Source organism: Patagioenas fasciata, chromosome 2 (genome assembly GCF_037038585.1).
Source record: "Patagioenas fasciata isolate bPatFas1 chromosome 2, bPatFas1.hap1, whole genome shotgun sequence".
Classification (NCBI taxonomy): Eukaryota; Metazoa; Chordata; class Aves; order Columbiformes; family Columbidae; genus Patagioenas; species Patagioenas fasciata.
This window is the reverse complement of record NC_092521.1, coordinates 153,311,583-153,330,446: the sequence shown is the minus strand read 5'-3', so window position 1 is coordinate 153,330,446 and position 18,864 is coordinate 153,311,583. Positions and strand designations below refer to the sequence as shown.

At 41.0% G+C, this 18,864-nt stretch overlaps 1 protein-coding gene across 15 annotated transcripts in view; it reads left to right on the top strand.

Annotated features, from left to right (window-relative positions):
* The window catches only part of ZNF438 (zinc finger protein 438), a 60,689-nt gene that overhangs the window by 40,669 nt on the left and 1,156 nt on the right, over positions 1–18,864 (top strand). For 8 of the 15 annotated variants that reach the window (XM_071805283.1, XM_071805280.1, XM_071805279.1 and 5 more), the window contains 2 exons: positions 3,073–3,177; positions 15,579–17,427. In XM_071805283.1, the coding sequence (XP_071661384.1) occupies positions 3,073–3,177; positions 15,579–17,427 (1,954 nt within the window). Of the gene's footprint in view, positions 1–712; positions 859–3,072; positions 3,178–5,008; positions 6,657–15,578; positions 17,428–18,864 lie in introns of those variants that run through there. The other 7 variants (XM_071805290.1, XM_071805292.1, XM_071805289.1 and 4 more) reach the window with 3 other exon arrangements.

Here is an 18,864-nt window from a genome sequence, read left to right as displayed (position 1 = left end):
GCCTCTTGTTATTCCCTATAGAAGTAGAATTTCATACATATTTTAAAAGTTATTTGTGTTCGGACAATACAGAGATACATACAACCTAAGTCTACGAGAACTCCAAAATGATGTCTTAAAATACAGGGTGTTTGAAACAGATGGACCCGATTTGAAATCACTGTTGCTTTGAAATTGGGTCCATCTTTTTGAAACACTCCGTTTTATTGTTGCTAATGCTGATAATACAGTGTCTAGATGCATTGATTTCTTGATGTGTTAGCTTCTGTTTAGCAGATCTGCTTTTGCATGGGCATTGTTATGTGATTTTTTTCTCTGAGAACAGAAATACTGGCGTCAAAATGCTGGTGAAATTGTATTGGCAGAAAGAATTCTTAATTGCAGAAAGAAACCTTAAATAGAATCATAGAATTGTAGAATGCTTTGGGTTGGAAGGGACCTTCAAAGGTCATCTAGTCCAATCCTCCAGCCATAGGCAGGGACACCTTCCACTAGACAAATTGCTCAGAGCCCCGTCCAGCCTGGCCCCGTCTCCAGGGATGGGGCACCTACCACCTCTCTGGGCAATCTGGGCCAGTGTTTCACCACCCTCATTGTAAAAGATTTCTTCCTCATATCTGGCCTGAATCTCCCCTCTTTTAGTTCAAAACCATCAGCCTTTGTTTTATTGCTACAGACCCTGCTAAAAAGTCTGTCCCCGTCTTTCTTGTAGGCCTCTTTTAAGTGTTGAAAGGCTGCAATAAGGTCTCCCTGGAACCTTCTCATCTCCAGGCTGAACCACCCCAATTCTCTCAGCCTGTCCTCATAGGAGAGGTGCTCTGATCATCTTGGTGGCCTCCTCTGGCTCCTCTCCAACAGGTCCGTGTCTTTCTTGTGCTGAGGGCTCCAGAGCTGGATGTTGTGGGGGACCATGTCGAAGGTCTTACAGACATCCAGATAGCAGTTGCTTCATTATCGTGCTGTCATCTATGTATACTTTTGAACAACAAGAGGGAAGTGATTCTGGAAATTGAGAAAGTGGAGTTACCCAACAGTGGAGATTATTAATATTTTTTCTTTTTTTCTTTTTTTATTTTTCATAAGTTGTGTTAGATACTAATTTCCTGAAAAGTAGATTGTGTTAACTTCAGCATATATCAGTATACGGTTGATAGTGCAATAATCCGGAATAATTCTGGAATACAAAAGACTGAATTAGAAAGGAAACTGAAGGACTTATCTAAATATGAACTATGTACCCATGATCTTGGACTGCTGTATGACTTATCTATCCAAAATGACTATTTATGCCAAAAATAGTTTTAATTATTCCCACACTGAAAAATGTCACTAGAAATTTTAAGGTTGAATGTCTGCTTTAACGGAGTCCAGTTAATGTCAAAAAACAATTTTTGTTGTGTAACTTCGTTGTTGTAATGCTCTGTTCTGCCAAGAAGCGTCTTTTGGAGACTATTTAAGGAATCCAGGAAGTATCTCACTGCTCAAAGAATTTCTTGAAATGCACTGTAATCCTAATCCCTTAAAATAATAAATTTGCACAGACTTTAAAGCAAAGACCTTTCTAAAAGATAAAATGCTAAGTGCACAACTAGCAAATCACGTTGATGCTCAAATCAGAATTATTTATAGCTTCAAAGAGGTCTAATATTCCCTTTTAGGATTTTAACAAACTGTTTTGATCTTGTTCCTTGTGCGGTATACTAGAACACGTTTTCTAAGCATATTTGTACATTCTGTATCTTAGTGTTTGTGTGAATGATGTACTGTGATTTTCCAATCTTACATTAGAATCTTTTGTTATATTGTTTATTTTTTAACCTATTTTAAATTGCACTAAAGTACATAATTTTATTACTCTCAAAAAGTCACGTACTAAAAAGGTTAGAAATGCACAATATGAGCTTATCCCTGTGGCTTAAATGCTTCTCCTTTCGAAATCACGTTTGTTACCCATCCTAGGTCTGCATTTAATTCCAGTGTCCCACCCTGCCTCTTGGCCGATGCGCTTTCCAAGTCTCAGTTTCTAGTGCTCTTGTCCTTTTCCTGTTTGCCCTGTGTATATCCCAGTTTCTCTTCTACTCTGTCCTCTCAGCAGCTAAGAGGCTGGTTTCTTGTTCCAACTTGGGTGTTTGGACCCAAACCTACAGCTTTAGGAGAAACCCAGCCCAGCCTGAAGCAGAAGCATGTTCAATAGAATGTATTAATAATAGCTGGAAAAATCAGCTGCTTAAAGTATCTGTTGAACACGTGCCAAGAGCTCACAGCTTTGACAACAGACAAGAGACGCTGCTGTGTCAAATATCAAGGTTTTAGTCTAATGCACAGATGTGTTACTACATTCATTTTTTTTTTAAGCAGACATATGTGGGGATGGCTGGCTTTTTCTTTTGAAATTAATTTAAAAAAATGATCTGAGGCAAATACCCAGAACAGAATATTTGACCCAAGTAGTTATTATTAGACAAAGATAGAAACTACTGCAAATTAATTCTTGTAATGTATAGAGTTGGGCACTCCAGACGGGTAGGCTTTGTTACCAACCTTACTTCATATCACTGTGTGGCACAACTAGTTTTGAATGTAGAAGGCCAGATTCTATTTTCTATAATACCTGCAGTTCTGTTGATTTATGTGGGGTTAGGGAAGGTGTAAAATCAACATAGAATGTAGCCCTCGTATTTAAAAGCCCCATTGAAGCTACTGAACCTTCATTTCTCTGAGCTTTTTGTTTTGGTGCTGTTGACTGTCTGCCATGCCACTGAAGCTAAAGCATCCCATCTGTGTGCCATATTAACCAGCTTTAATCAATTATTAAGCTATCGCTTTGCATTGGGCATGTCATATATTAGATTTTAAAACGTTTTTTGAGGAGAGAAAAATGGCAAAGAACAAGAAGCAGTAGCTTTCTTAATGCATTAACCGGAAGTTAATGTTGTATATTGTCATTTTACATTCTCTTTTTCTGGTTTTTGTTGGCTTGGGGTTTTTGGTTTGGTCTCGTTTTGTTTTTTTTTTTTCTGTCTTCTTTTTTGTCCCGAGATCTATTTATAACTGACTGAAGCGCTTTTGCAGGTGGTGTTTTTTTGCATGCTAATCCTGCAGAGAAACATTGTGTCCAACAAAGTATGCTGGGTCAGCAAAACCAAGAAACTTGTGCTGGAAAGACAATATCCACAGGTATTTAGTGAGTATGGAGATTTGGCAAAATGAATGATTAACTGTCGTTGACAGAAATAAATCTAGTTTTGTCTGTTAGAAAGTTGCACATTTTTTTCTTTCCCGTAGAACAGATACTCTTCCTTTCAAAGTCAGCAAAAGACTCAACAAAGTAAACATGCATTTAATAAAATATTTCATTAATCTCTTCCATCTGTATTCTGCCTTTCCCTTCAAAACAAGTTGATTCTTTGTTTTGTTGTTATTTTCTGTCACTTGTCCAGTCATACACAAATTAAATACACACCTACCCAAGTGAGGTGGTCCTACAAGGATTATTTTAAAACTTAACACTATTACGTAGTGGTTTCTGACATTCTGGTTGTTTATTTTAATGTTCCAAGTAGACCAGATTAGTGGGGAAAATTAAATTTCTTCGGATGCTTTCTGCAGTGTCTGAGTTCGCCCATGTTACGTGCTTTATGTAGAGAACAAACTGAAGGAAGTACAAAAGTAAGGCAGAATAGACTACAGCAGGCCAGACTTGGATCACTCAGGAACGAAATGGACCCATAGATGAAGAACAGCCCTGTGAAAGACTCTCTGTCCTCCAGAGGGCTTCCCAGCATGGCTATATCAGAGACTTCGATGCATCATTGATTTTTTTATTGGTGTATCACTGTCACAGAATGACAGAATGGTTGGGGTTGGAAGGAACCTCTGGAGATCCACCCCCCTGCTAAAGCAGGTTCACCAGACCAGGTTCAGATGGAACCTCCTATGTTTCAGTCTATGCCCATTGCCCCTTACCCTGTCATCAAACACCACTGGAAGGAGTCTGGTCCCATCCTCTGGACATCCACCCTTCAGATATTTATAAGCGTTGATAAAATCCCCCCTCAGCCTTCTCTTTTCCAGGCTGAACAGACCCAGCTCTTTCAGTCTCTTCTCGTAAGAAAAGTGCTTCAGTCCCCTGATCATCTTCGTAGCCTGCTGCTGGACTCCCTCCGGTAATTCTTTGTCCTTCTTAAACTGGGGAGCCCAGAACTGGACACAGTACTCCAGATGTGGCCTCACCGGGTCAGAGTAGAGGGGGAGGAGAACCTTCCTTGACCTGCTGGTCACACTCTTCCTAATGCACCGCAGGTACCATTGGCCTTGGCCGCAGGGGCACATTCACAGAATCACAGAATGTTAGGGATTGGAAGGGACCTCAAAAGATCATCCAGTCCAATCCCCCTGCCGGAGCATGTTGCTGACTTGTGGTTAACTTGTTGTCCACCAGCACTCCCAGGTTCTTGTCCATAGAGCTGCTTTCCTGCAGGTCAACCTTAAACCTCTGTTGGTGCCTGGGGTTATTCCTTGAGCACATGCAGAACTCTACACTTGCCCTTGTTGAACTTCATTAGGTTCCTCTCCACCCAACTCTCCAGCCTGTCCATGTCTCGCTGAATGGCAGCACAGCCCTCTGGTGTATCCAGTCCTGGTTTGGTGTATCTAGTATTCTGGTGTCCCATCCTAGACAATTTTGAGGTTATTTAGAAGAGGTGAAAGCTTATGACATCCTGCAAGTTTCTAAGTGATTTGATACTTGGAGCTACTAGTATAGTAACCATTAATCTTTTAACAAAGACTTTCAAAATAAATGGATTGAGTCGCATTTGATTTAACCTTGTGCTTAATTATTTAGGAGTCTGCCTGTTGTCCCAACTCCATGCCTATTTGAAAGGCTGAGAATGCAGCAGTTAAAAATTAGCTTAATGTCATTCAGATATTAAATCTAATGTTTTCATTCATTTCTTTTATTCTTAATGAAAATTTTAAAGAAAGTATAAAAATTTTTGTCTTCTAGTGAAGGACCTGGAGACTGACTTGTAGAAAAAATGATGTATAAAACCAAGGGCCATCCTCAAAAATGCCACTGCAGAGCCTCCAATTACTGAAGTTTCCCCTTTTTAGATGCAGGACTTCGTGAGTTTGCATAGGCATGAAGCCTCTTCCTTGGGCCACAACTGACAAGTCAAAATGAGTCCTTTCAATAAGAGGCAGAAATAATTCAGAAGATGTGAAATAGATGTGGAATATCCCTGAAAGATGCATTTAAGTTTCCAAGTAGCCTTCTGGTAACCAGACCATATTGAAGTCCTTCAGTGTCAGGGTGGTGAAGACATGAATTACTGCAGCGGTCTCTGTGTGCAAAGGAGATTGTTAAAACTTTTTACCAGGTATAAATGGAAAAGGTAGTTTTGCTCACTGATGATACTTGCACACTGTGAGTGGGGTCAGTTGGACCTCCGGTCTGTGAATTGACTGGTTGGTTTTTTCTGATGTTAAAAGCTCTTCCACCAGTTCTTCCAATTAGCTTTCGTGGTCCACAAGCAAAATCTTAACGGAGTCTGAAGAACTGTGAGATAACTCATCTGCATCTAACCCATTTCCAGATGTAGGCACTGGGTAAGCTGCATAACTACAGCAGCTGTGTTGGATGAGAGGGAATGCCAGAGCTGAGTAACCTTTGCTTACCGGAGGCTCTGCAATGAGCATTTCTGCACTAAACTGTCTAATGTAAACTTGCAAGAAAAAAGAAAACATAAATGTATTGAAGGCTGATACCAAACATAGCTTGCCTGGAAGACGTATTTATGATAAAATGATGCTGTTTGGAAAAAGCATTTGTTTAAAAATCCCTTCACAAGTAGTTATATCAATGCTTAGTATTGTGTTAACTGCATAAGAAGAATATTGATCTAAACGTATCTTGTTTCAAAGAGCATTTTGCGGTTGATATTCATGAAAGTCTTTGCTTCTGGAATGGTACTTTCTTGTAGAATGCTGAGGAAATACATTGAGGCAAGTTACTGTACTTGAGAAGCATACGTTCTTTTAAAAGCTAGTGTCATGCATTATTTCTACAAATATTTTCTCCTAAACTCCAATTGACATCTCTTCTGTGGTGCTTTGGCTGCACTTCTGTAGAGGTGGGATGTCCGCAGCGAAGCTTCCATCTCACAGCATTCAGTACTGTTGATCGGAGAGCGGGTGCCTTGTAACTTGGAGGGTAAAGCAGCACAGGTAGGGGTCTGCTGAAATGCTGGCACTCCGAAAAAGATTTTGCAAATTGGCGAATGAGATTTTGAAATAAAAAGGGAGAGATACAAACCAAACGTGAGAGAGAATGGAAACTACTTCATGTGGACTATTGTGGCAAGCTGAATAAAGGCTGATTTGGAAAAACTCTTTAATGTCAGTATAAGACAAGCATCATTTGGAAAAAATAAGAGCAGACTCTGTCCCCTAAAATGAAAGTATACTTGTTCTGTCATCTACTGTATGCAAGCTGTACAATTTGAACTGTGAGTAGCATTGAAGTTTAGGGCTAGTTTGGTTAATGATTCCAATATTTTACATCATTTTGTTGTAGTTCTCAGAATCTCTTAATATTTCCTCAAAAGCAGCAACAAGACAATATCTTGCAGGAAACAAAAAATAACCTGAGTATTATTAGTTGTAGTGGTAGCAAATTCGACGAATCCAGACGCCGGCATAAGCTCTTTGATCGAACGGGCGGGCCGGGCGAGAGTAAGGAGTCTAATTCAATGTGAATTTACCATCCGTACTCTTTAATGAACTCTTAAACAACACTGAATATCAATGTCCCCGAGACCACGTTTTTCCAAGCCTTATATACTCTATACCAAAAGGCCATGCGGCAAGTGCAGGCTACAATTGGTTACACTCACAGTCACTCATCCCCCCCCACTATGGTGATTGGCTGCAGGGCACTGTTCACAGACTGTTCATGCGCAGCGGCAACGCCCCTCCTGCAGCCTGGGTCGAGGGCAGAGCGGCTTCTGTTTACTTTCCTTTTGTCTCTGGTGTCTCAGGGAAATCCTTCCGTGTAGCACAGCCGCATCAAGCCCTGGCTTGTTCACAGCACACAGCCAGTAACTCTCCACAATTCCTCCTTTTTTTTTTTTTTCTTTTTGGACAAGCCAGGATTGATTAGCTGTGTGTTCTAATCCTTTTTTGATATGTGATAAGAAACAACTTATACATAACATATAAATAACAACAATCAACGTAAACAGTGCACTTTGCAATAAACCTGAGGTATTCCATTGCCGTTTAAATATCGCAATGGATTGATTAAACAAATTCCAAGAACTTTGGTTTAAAGATACTCAACTTATAACAAACGATGTGCTGGGTGTTGATAAACTTACTCAAGAGGTAGTGGTGTTTAAAGATCTACTTATATAACTATAGTACACATACATGTCACAGCTAAATCAATGCAAAGGTTACACCTCACTCTGTGACCTCCGAAGGTTCTGCTGCAGGGAGTTGATTTGGTTGAGTTTGTTTCAACTCCGGCTTTACTGCTCGGCTTGGAACCCACAATGGACCTTGATCTGTGGAGAGACACATATACCCTCTACCATTAAAAATAACAGGTACTGGTCCCTTCCACAATCCAGTGGTGGGATCACGATATCTCACCATGAATTCCGGTAAAGTGTTTTTCCTTCCTAGTCTGATCTGATAATGATGAATGATCACAGGAGGCTCCTCATGATCTCCAGTTAAACATAAATAATTCAAGGTAAACAACACCTTTGCTAAACGCTGTTGACAATCTGACTCTTCCTGCTTCTGTTTGCTCAAATACCCTTTAATCATTTGATGTGCTCTCTCGATGATTCCTTGGCCTGTTGGGGAATGAGGTATACCTGTAACGTGTTTCACTCCCCATTTCATTAGAAAAGTTCTAACTTTCTGGCTAACATAGGCAGGGCCATTGTCTGTCTTAATCTTTTCTGGGACACCCATTACAGCAAAACAAGCTGTAAGATGTTTACATACATGTAGTGCTTTTTCTCCTGGTAAAGCAGTAGCCCATATCATTTTTGAAAAAGTATCAATTGTGACATGCACATATTTAAGTCTTCCGAATTCTGGCACATGTGTCACATCCATTTGCCATACTTCTAAGGCTTTTAAACCTCGAGGATTGACACCGATTCCTATACCTAACATCTGGCTTCCACACTGAGGACATGCCTGTACAATACTTCTTGCTTCATTTAAAGTCAAATCGAATTGTCTTTGGAGACCTCTGGCATTCTGATGAAAGCTCTCATGACTTTGTCTCGCTTGTTGGAATTTATCTGTTGGAGGCATGTGCTGTACTGAACTTACTAAACTATCTGCAATTTGATTTCCTTCACCTAGACCAAGATTCCATTGATGACTGCGGATGTGAATCACACAGCAGGGTTCTTTTCATTGATTTAAAATAGCTCTCAATTGTACAAACAATTTTCCTAATCGAGGATTATTCGATTGTCTTAACAGGGCATTTTCCATTCTGGGTATTACACCTGCTACATACAAAGAATCTGTGACAACATTTAAAGCAGATTTCAGCCAATTATTTAAGGCCCATATTACTGCCGTGAGCTCTAAAGTCTGCAATGAATCCTCTTTTGAACCTTCAATTAAATGCCGTTTCCATTGACTATTCTCTTGCCAGACACATGCTGCCTGGTGTCTTCGTTTTCCTGCATCTGTATATACTGTAAGGCCTTCAACAGGTTTTGCTTTTACTTTGCTTCTCTCTAACCACTGATTTGTTCTAAGGAATTGCCATAGTTTACCTTTTGGTTGTCGTGAATGTACCTTGCCTATAAATCCTAATAATGCATTCTGTATAGGCATCGAATGTCTCAGCCACCATTCTAAATCGGCTCCATTTATCGGAATACTGATGTCATCTGGTTCCTGACCGCTAATTTCTAATATTCGAGATCTTCCTTTTCGAATCAATTCTCCAATTGCTTCTGGTCTCGTTTGAATACTGAATTTTGGTTGGACACTGAGAAAAATCCACTCTAATAATCGCAAATCATTTTCTGTTTTCAATCTGACAGTGGCACAAAAGGAAGAATCTGTAGCAACATCTATGGGGAATTCCCCGTTTTTGTTTTGCCACTGGCAGATGATTGCACACGGATGTTCTAGATTGCTAATAAGGAGGGAAATTGGTCGATCAGAAAGTCTTCGGCTAGACCAATTTGTCTGTACTTTTTGTGTAATATCAGAAAGACATTTGAGATGCACGGACTCTAAGCTTATTTTCTTAGCTGGATCACCTCCTTTTAGAAGTGAAGTAAGAGGTGCTATATCATTGTTAGTAATGCCTACGCAATTTCTAATCCATTGTATGTCCCCTAACAATTTTTGGACATCATTTAATGTTTGTAAATCAGTATGTAATTCAATTTTTTTGTGGACGAATCTGTGCATCACAAATGGACCAACCAAGGTATTTCCAAGGTGCAGACTTTTGAACTTTCTCTGGAGCTATAACCAACCCCTTTTCTTTGAGTTTGATTGTAATTTGGACTATGGAACTTTCTGTGAACTCAGCTTGTTGACAGAACAGAATATCATCCATATAATGATAAATAATTGTTTGTTTCCATGATGCACGAATAGGTTGAAGTGCCCATGCAACATACATTTGGCACAGTGTAGGAGAATTTTTCATACCTTGCGGTAGCACTACCCACTCATACCTTTTAGCTGGTTCCGCTTTGTTTACTGAAGGCAGTGTAAATGCAAAACGCTGTGTATCTTGCTCATGTAAAGGAATGGTAAAGAAACAATCCTTTAAATCTATAATTAGAATATGCCAATTTTCTGGTAACATTACAGGTGATGGTAATCCAGGTTGTAAAGCACCCATGGCTTGCATTTGATCATTTACCTTTCGCAAGTCATGTAATAATCGCCACTTTCCACTCTTTTTTGGTATTACAAAAATTGGGGTATTCCATGGACTAGTAGAAGGCTTGATATGGCCTGCAATTAATTGCTCTTCTACTAATTCACGTGCCTTTTGCAGTCGCTCTTCTGTTAATGGCCACTGGTCAACCCAAACTGGGCTATCTGTTAACCAGGTCAATGGAGGGTTGGGCAACTGCTTTCCAGTGACCACTAAGGAAAAGGTGAAGTAGTTAACACAGCACCAAGTTGCCCCAAGACGTCACGGCCAATAAGCGCCTCAAGGCTGCTTGGCAATTCCATTACATACACCCTAAGGGTAACACATTGACCTTCAGGGAAACTAATCGAAATGGGATCAACACTTATATTTGGAGTAGTTTGACCCCCTACTCCAGCTACAGTGGAAGAGATTGATTTTTGAAGTTTCCAATTTCGTGGCCATTTGAATTGACTAATGATGGAGACATCAGCTCCAGTATCAAGCATTGCATTTACCTCTACAACAACAGTAGAATCAGACTGAAATAGTTGCACACGTAACATGGGACGCTGAGTCATTGATGAGGTGAAGCAAACTGCAGGACCTGTCGATCCAAATCCTTTATCATGCCTTTGTGTTGAGGATGATGGAGGGACTCCTGGAAGCATTGGTAGGCAGTTTTCCAGTGCTACTACCTGAGCTATTCTACTCCCAGAAGGAATAAAAATTGGCGGATACAGAGTGTAGGCCAGGATTTGAACAGTTCCTGTGAAATCTGCATCAATTATACCTGGTATTACTATAAGACCTTTGATACTAGCAGAAGAACGGCCAATCAATAGACCTCCAATGAGACTATCTTGTCTAAATAAAGGTCCTTTAGCATTAGTTGGTATTCTGTGAATTGCAGTATTGGTCAATGTTATATCTACTGCTGTCTCCACATCAACTCCGAGGCTTCCTGCGGTGCTTGGCTTGTTGAGGTGAAAGAAGCCTGGTTCACAGTTGGTCGCTGATTGGGATACAGGTTCGGAGATGTTCTTTGTGTCCTCGCGCGCACTCCGTTCGCGCTCACTTGACCGTTTCCCGATCTCCGGCAAATTTTTGTAGCATGAGTGTTAGACTGGCATCTGTCACACCAAACTGCTGCAGTACAGTTCGTTCGGACGTGTTCTTTACTTCCACAGCGATGACAGGAATTGTATGATGATTTACAGAATTTATTTGTTGATCGCTGAACTGCTGCTACAACTGGTTGCATTGTAGATGAGACTTGCTGGCTAACTTGTCGGAGAGATCTCTGCATGACCCCTTCGAAAGCGGCAGCCATCACCTCTGCACTTCGGTGTTCTTCTGATCTGGCTACTCGTGTCAGCATTTGTTCTACTGATGATCCTGGTGGCAGAGTTGCTAATATTTGTTTAGTCTTTGAATTTGCATTATCAAAAGCTAACAGCCGAAACATTTGATTTTTCATTTCTTCTGATAAGTCCGGATTTTGCATTACTCCCTCATGTAGCCGGTCAATAAAATGTGAGAAATCTTCTGTGGTGCCTTGGCGTATTCCGCTGAATGAGGGAGCTAATGGTCCCGGTAAGGTTAAGAAGGCATCTAGGGCAAGTTGTGCAGCTTTTCGGTGAATTTCAGCTGTAAATCGCAGTTGAACTTCTATGGTAGCATACTGTCCACGACCTGTATAGGCATCAGGTACCACATTGGTTAATGGGTCATTTGGACTGGTGTGTTTTGCTGTTTCTTGCTGCGCTCGTTGATACCAAGCTGATTCCCACAGGAGGAATTGCGCTGGAGTTAATAATAGGCGCATTAAATTTTGACAGTCCATGGGACACAATAAGTCAGCGGTAAAAATCCAATGCAGTATTTGTCTGGTCGCTTCTGAACGTATACCATAGTTGGTGATTGTTTGTTTTGCTTGCTGCAAAATTTTCCCATCGTGTGGTTCCCATACCGCTGTCTGAGTGTTCATATTTTGAATTACCGGTAGGGCTAATTTTGCTGGAGACCAATCACCTTCTAGAATGGCATCTTTGATGACCCCTGACCATCTGCTACGTCGGGGCTGCGGCTGGTCAGTAGAGTCTATAGGCACCTTTGATTGCATTGTTTGTGAAGGGCAAGCTGGTTTTTGAAACTCAATTTGTTCCTTATTTTTCTCTACATTTGACACTCTTAAGTTAAGTTGTTCAAGCTTGTTGGTAATGACTTGCAGTAACTGCTCTACTGCTTGGGGTGAGCCCAATGATGTAGGAGGAGGCTCACAAAAAACTTCCGCGGGTGCTTGCAGAGGCAAAGTTTGAGGCGGCCCCGGCCCCGGCGACGGCGCCGGCCCGGCCTCCACGCTTTTCTCGGAGGGAGGGGGGGCGTCCGGCTCGGGGCAGGGCAGAGGCGGAGCGGTAGGAGGAGGGCGGCACTCAGGGCCTCCCACATCCGGACAGTCGACTAGTTGCACTTCCGCCTTCTTGGCACATTGCCCCAGAGACTCGGAGGGGGAAACTTCCGGTTCTTTGTTTACGAGCCGCGCAGTTTCTAATCCGCGTTGCAGATCGGATTGTGAAAGTATTGGCTGAGCCGGGACCCCGCGACCACCCCGAACGGCAGGCAGACCCCACAGAGTAGCCCACAGGCCCCTCTTTTCTTTTGGACGACAAGTTTTATCAGTCCAGGTTTGTTCTTGGACAAGCGCCTCCGCGGCTCTTAGGGCGGCACGTTGTTCCAATTTCATAACTTCTAATGATTCTAATACGGTTTTCCACAATTCTCTCACAGATTTAATTTCTTTCTCTTCTTCCCCTCTGATAGTTTTGTCCCACATAGTGTCCCCCACTGATCTCCATTCCGTTGGGGAAAACAAAAGTGGAACTTCTCCAAAGTGTCCCCACTTCTGAGCTAAAAAAATCAATGTGATTAGCTTTTCCTGTGACGATTCAATACCTCTCTTAGAGAGAATAGTCGTCAGCAGTGCCGCGGCTGTTTCAATATCCATTATCTTATCAGCGCGGTCTTAACGTAGGATGCGAGTGGCCAGCTCGACTGGTGCCCGTCTTTTGATATCGGACTAAGCACACTATCCCACACCCCGGCTTGGCTCCGTTTTTATGAACGCTGCTCACCGCAGTAATTTCGATCCGGAGCGTTATGCTTTGCTAACGATCCATCCTTCTGCTACCATATGTAGATCCGAAGCGTTATGCTCTGCTAACGAACCATCCTCTGCTACCAAATGTAGTGGTAGCAAATTCGACGAATCCAGACGCCGGCATAAGCTCTTTGATCGAACGGGCGGGCCGGGCGAGAGTAAGGAGTCTAATTCAATGTGAATTTACCATCCGTACTCTTTAATGAACTCTTAAACAACACTGAATATCAATGTCCCCGAGACCACGTTTTTCCAAGCCTTATATACTCTATACCAAAAGGCCATGCGGCAAGTGCAGGCTACAATTGGTTACACTCACAGTCACTCATCCCCCCCCACTATGGTGATTGGCTGCAGGGCACTGTTCACAGACTGTTCATGCGCAGCGGCAACGCCCCTCCTGCAGCCTGGGTCGAGGGCAGAGCGGCTTCTGTTTACTTTCCTTTTGTCTCTGGTGTCTCAGGGAAATCCTTCCGTGTAGCACAGCCGCATCAAGCCCTGGCTTGTTCACAGCACACAGCCAGTAACTCTCCACAATTAGTAATCTTAGCAGTTGGAAAGATAAAGGTTTCTGTATATTCAGTGATTGTGGACTGGCAGAAATTGAAGTTCTTAGCGAGAAGTAGTACACACTCCTCGCTTTCAGAGAATAAAATGCCTGTAGGGAAACAAAACTTTAGATTTATGTTTCTACTTTTTCCAGGTTGCACAAAGTCTGTAGGCCTGAACTTATCCCTGTGTATAGAGATCTCTCTTTATGTTTGTGCAGGATTTCCATATGTGCAATAGTCCAGTCTGCACAGAATATGTAGAAATTCAGGACTTCTCTGCAGACATTGAGGAGAAAGCAAGCTATAGTGGTGCCTAGTAGTTTCACTGAATTGGTGGATCAAGAAGATGCATGATAGCCTCGAGGTTTGATGCTGTGGATGGCAATAAAAGGATCAAAGGTTTATGCCCATGCGTAGTTATTACTCTATGAACCTGTTGCAGGTGAAAGAGTTTGGAGAAGGATCAGACCTGCTGTGTATGAACTGTACAGTTTTTATGTGATTGCTCAGTGCATGTAGTGTGTCCTGAAGGCACTGGGTTTGCTGCGCATGTGCGTACCGTGAGTGTGCGCGTGGGGCTGTCCAGGAGCTCTGCTCATAAAACACGATGGCTCTGTAACCTACAGTGCATGTTGCAAAGTGTGTGACATCGGAGAAGAACATCCAGGATTAAGATAAACTTACTGGAGTTTCCGGCATTGATAGTCATTCACAGTTACCTCTTTAAGTCCACAACCATGTATAAATGCATTTGCAGTGCAAGGCTTCACGATTGTAAGGAATGGAAACTTCCCTATGGAATTACTTCATTGCAATATTTTAGGGTCGCAGCATTTGCTTTAACATATTCTGGTCAACTGTGATTCTGCTCTCAAAGTGAATTTTTCTTACATTGCTGCTTTCTCAAATTGCCTCTCTGCTTGTGATCTTTGTACTTGAATTTTCAGTGGTTGAGATTGTTGGGAATTATTTTTATTTTCAGGAAATCTATCCCAGTTTTTGAGAACTGGAAACATCAGTAGTTGAATTTGTTGTGTGCCTAATGAGGCTGTTCTATGAAATGGCAGTGGTACAATTTACTGTGTATTTAATCCTTTTTACTGGAGTCTCCGAGATGTCAGCATATATCTGCTGCCCAGTGCAACTTATATCTTACACACTTTACCTTTTTCCTTGTATTTTATTTACTTTATTATCCTCACATTCTCCATTACTAAAAATATTTACAACATAAAGTAGAAACAGGAATGACCTGTGATATAACCTTGGTAAATTGCATCTTTCAAAAAAATATCTGAATAACTTACTGCAGTAGTTCTATTATGCATTAAAGGCACATAAGCAATGTGTGAGATTGGGCACTTAACAATGGTACATATTTTCTTAAGTCCTCTTCACTTTTATTACACATAAGTATGTTTTATAGCAGTAATTTTTAAAGATTTCATTAGGTTGTGTCTGATAAAACCTGCAAATTCTAAATGTTACAGAAACTGAAAGATAGCACGAATCTGGTTTAGAGATAATCATATTCAGAGCAGGCGCTCAGGAAAGTTCTGCATCATGGAGTTTAAATCCTGTCCCCGTTAGTTCTTCCAGATGAATATTGTCAGCCCGCTAGTGCAGCTTTTCCAGGGCAAAAGAGGCTTATAAGTGTATTTGTTCTGAAATGCCATGTAGTTCCTAACCTAGAATGAAACAGCCATTTAAGATTAGATTAAGAGGGCTTTTTTTTTGCATATCTATGTTCAAGCACATTGCTTCAGGGAGTATTTTTGTTTTAACTATGAAACTTTTGCAATTCTAAACTTAATTTAGTGGTCATTTGAATACCTAAATATTTTAATAAGTTTGTGTGTAATAGTATCCTTTGTAAGCAGTTTTATTTTTTTTTAAATAAATACTGTATGTTATGTTACCTAGTTTTCTTATGTTATTCTTACAGATAAACACAAGTCCCCTTCAGATATAATACGAAGTTTTCAGAAGAAAAGTCAGTTCAGGACCATTGCTCCAAAAATGGTACCAAAAATTTTAACTTCTGGAGTCATTTCTTGTCTCCAGTCTTCTTTGCCTGAGCGAAATGCACCAATTTCAGCTGCAGGTTCTAAACCGCTGGTGGTACCGACTCAAAACTACGCTGTCATGCAGGTGGCTGGTCATGAGGGCACTTTTTCTCTGTTGGCTTTGCCGTATGTTGCCCCTGCCCTAACGCAGCAGGTCCAGCAGTCAAACGTGGCCCCTTCTGAAAACCTAAAGCTGCCTATCCCTAGGTACCAACCTCTAAGAAACAAACCGCTGAGTGACAAAAAACCAGCACAAGTGTCTGTTTTGGGTGCATATAACAAGAATCCTACCAAAGCATCAATTCCATCACAGGCTTCCCCTGTGACTACCTTAACTGAAGACTATCCTAAAACTCATTCTAGTTCAGATATAACAGAGCAGGTGATGCAAACGGGCTGTGACTCAGCTGAAATGACAGTTGCCACATTGGTAAACAGAAGGAATTGTGTGGAATCTGGATCTCCTTTAGTGAACAAATCCGAAATTGCTAACGGCAATGTTTCTGGACCATCTGTAGTTAAAGACTCTTTATCCAAGCCGGCAAGTACAATTAATCCCATGAAGCTGAGTCTATGCTCTGTGAAGACAGCATCTGAAGCCACAAGAGAGTCATTCATAAAGTCTGAGAAGCTAAAAGAAAAGCCCACAAATTCTGCAAATTCTGTTACTGTCCTGTCACCAGCAGTTTTTGGCGGCACAATACAAATGACTTCATCAGCACCGAAAGGAAAACTTCCTATTTTGCCTTACTCAAGGATGAGAAATTCAGTGCTCTGTAAATCTAAGCAGAATACTAATGTTACGGATGTATCTGGTCCTTCACTAAAATCTGAATGTGAAAAGGTACCAGCTTTGGCAAAAACCTTGCATGTTCCTACTAAAACATCTGATAAGCGATTAGCCATCCCCAGACAAACCATTCGAGAAAATACCTTCTCTCCATCCAATAAAGTGGATGTCGACAGTCTTAAAAAATTGAACGGTGCAGCCTCTAAAAGAAGAGCCAGGAAAAGAAGAGCCCCAGATGATTTATTGGCTTTTCAGACCAAGCGAAGGAAATGCATCATTAATAAGTTTAGAGAAGGAAGAGAGAGGGTGAAAGTTGATCTTCAGCCACCTGAAGACAAAAAAGCAGAGGCTGTGAAAAAATACCGTAGTATTAGACCAAAACCAGTGGTAGTTGTGCAGGCTTTTGCACCACTGACTGCTGCAACAGTGGTCGAGACACCGTCTCCTGACCATTTACACACAGATAGGTTTTTAAATAGTGCCCTTCCCAACAAATATTTTAATTACAAGCAAAGCGATGCTGCATCAGCTAAATTAAATGATTTAAGTAGAAGTGCATGTTCAGCTGTACCTAAGACATTGCATAAATGTCATGTTTGTAACCACATTTTCCAGTTTAAGCATCATCTTCGGGACCATATGAACACACACACAAACAAACGACCTTACAGCTGTCGGATTTGCCGGAAAGCCTATATACATTCTGGCAGCCTGAGCACACATATGAAACTGCATCACAATGAAGGCAAACCCAAAAAGCTTGTGTGCTGTGAATTCTGTGCTAAAATTTTTGGCCACGCAAAAGTGTACTTTGGCCACCTAAGGGAAGTGCACAGGGTTGTTATCAGCACAGAGCCCTCTCCGAGCGACCAACAGCCGCAAATGGCTTCAAAGAAGCGAGACACGAGTGTAAAAGGGGCAGAAGAAGCAACAGAGAGGTGAGTGTTTTCACTAATTAAATGCTGATGAAAACAGGACTTCAGATTGTCAGTGGAAGTTCATAAACACCACCATTATGAAAATTGTTGCTTTCCCCTCCCCCCTGAGTGAGATTCCTAATGGTTTAAATGTTTTCTTATGGAATCTGGTCAATCCATTAGACCATCTGGTATCTTTTAACTGATTTATTGAATATAAATTATTACTGACACTTGAATATCCAAAGTAATTTTGCATCCATTCTAGTAATACCCAATATACTGCCAGCAGAGCTATTTTGATCAGTTGATTTCTCACAGCTAACACTTTCTCTGTTCTCTGCGCTGTCTCCTGTGTTCTGCCCATTTGGGGTTTTCCCCAGAAGAGAAGAGAACCAACAACAATAAGTGCAAAGCAATTCATATTTCAGTATTAGCTTGTAGTTTATTTGCCCTGTTAAATGTAATTATCCCATTTCCTTCTCTGGAGCGCTGTGAACTAATCTGTCTTGTGTGTTGATTACTGCTGCTCTTGCGAGCACTTAGGTAAGGAGTAGAGTTAGCATTTAGCTTATTAACATTCTTTTATCTCTGCATTACAATTTTGAGGTGAAATTTCTTGACGTAGTATAATTGTTGGCTTTTTTGTTTGTTCCGCTGTGCATTTACTTGTTTTTAAGCACGTTTTAATAAGCTCAGGGCTTTAACGTGGTGCATCACTATGACACTACAGGTCAATTTTACATGTTTTGCTTTACACAGCTCCACTCTCTGGGACTTCAGTTAGAATTTTTGAAGGTGTTGAACCTAAAACACCAGTGCCTTTCTTTCAGCTGTACCAGCCTTCATACAATGAATCATTTCGTTTATCTGTTTTGTTATCACCATATGTCTAACGTGTATAAATACACAGTATAACATGGTCTTTTTTTTAGACATGGTGAGAAGGTTTCTGTGATATTCTTTTGACTGGCTTCACTTGATCTGGGGACTTTGTAGCTCTGTGAGTCTCTGTGTCCTTTGTTCTGCAGAGCCACTGTAAATCAATGAGAGGGGCTGTCCAAGTGTAAATTATGTATTTAAACTTTTAAAAACTGTGTTACAAACTTTTAGGAAAAAAAAAAAAAGGAACTTTTTCATTGTTTCCATCTTGGAGTGGGAGGTGGAACATGTGTTTTTGCCTTAAACTGACCTTAGATCACCCAGCGTAAACAACTTAGTTTCTCTTAGTACGCTACATGTAATATTCATTTTCACTTTTCTGTCACAGGGCTGGAAGTATTTGGGTTGCCCTCATGAAGTCAGGAGCTTAAAAAAAGTCGTTAACCTTTTATTGAAAGGTTACTATTGTTAAAAGATTATTTCTAGCAAAGCTAATTTTGGAGATAATTCTTAAACTCAGCAGTGCTGAATAACATTTGGGTTTAGTTGTTTCCTAACCAGCCTTATTACTTTTTT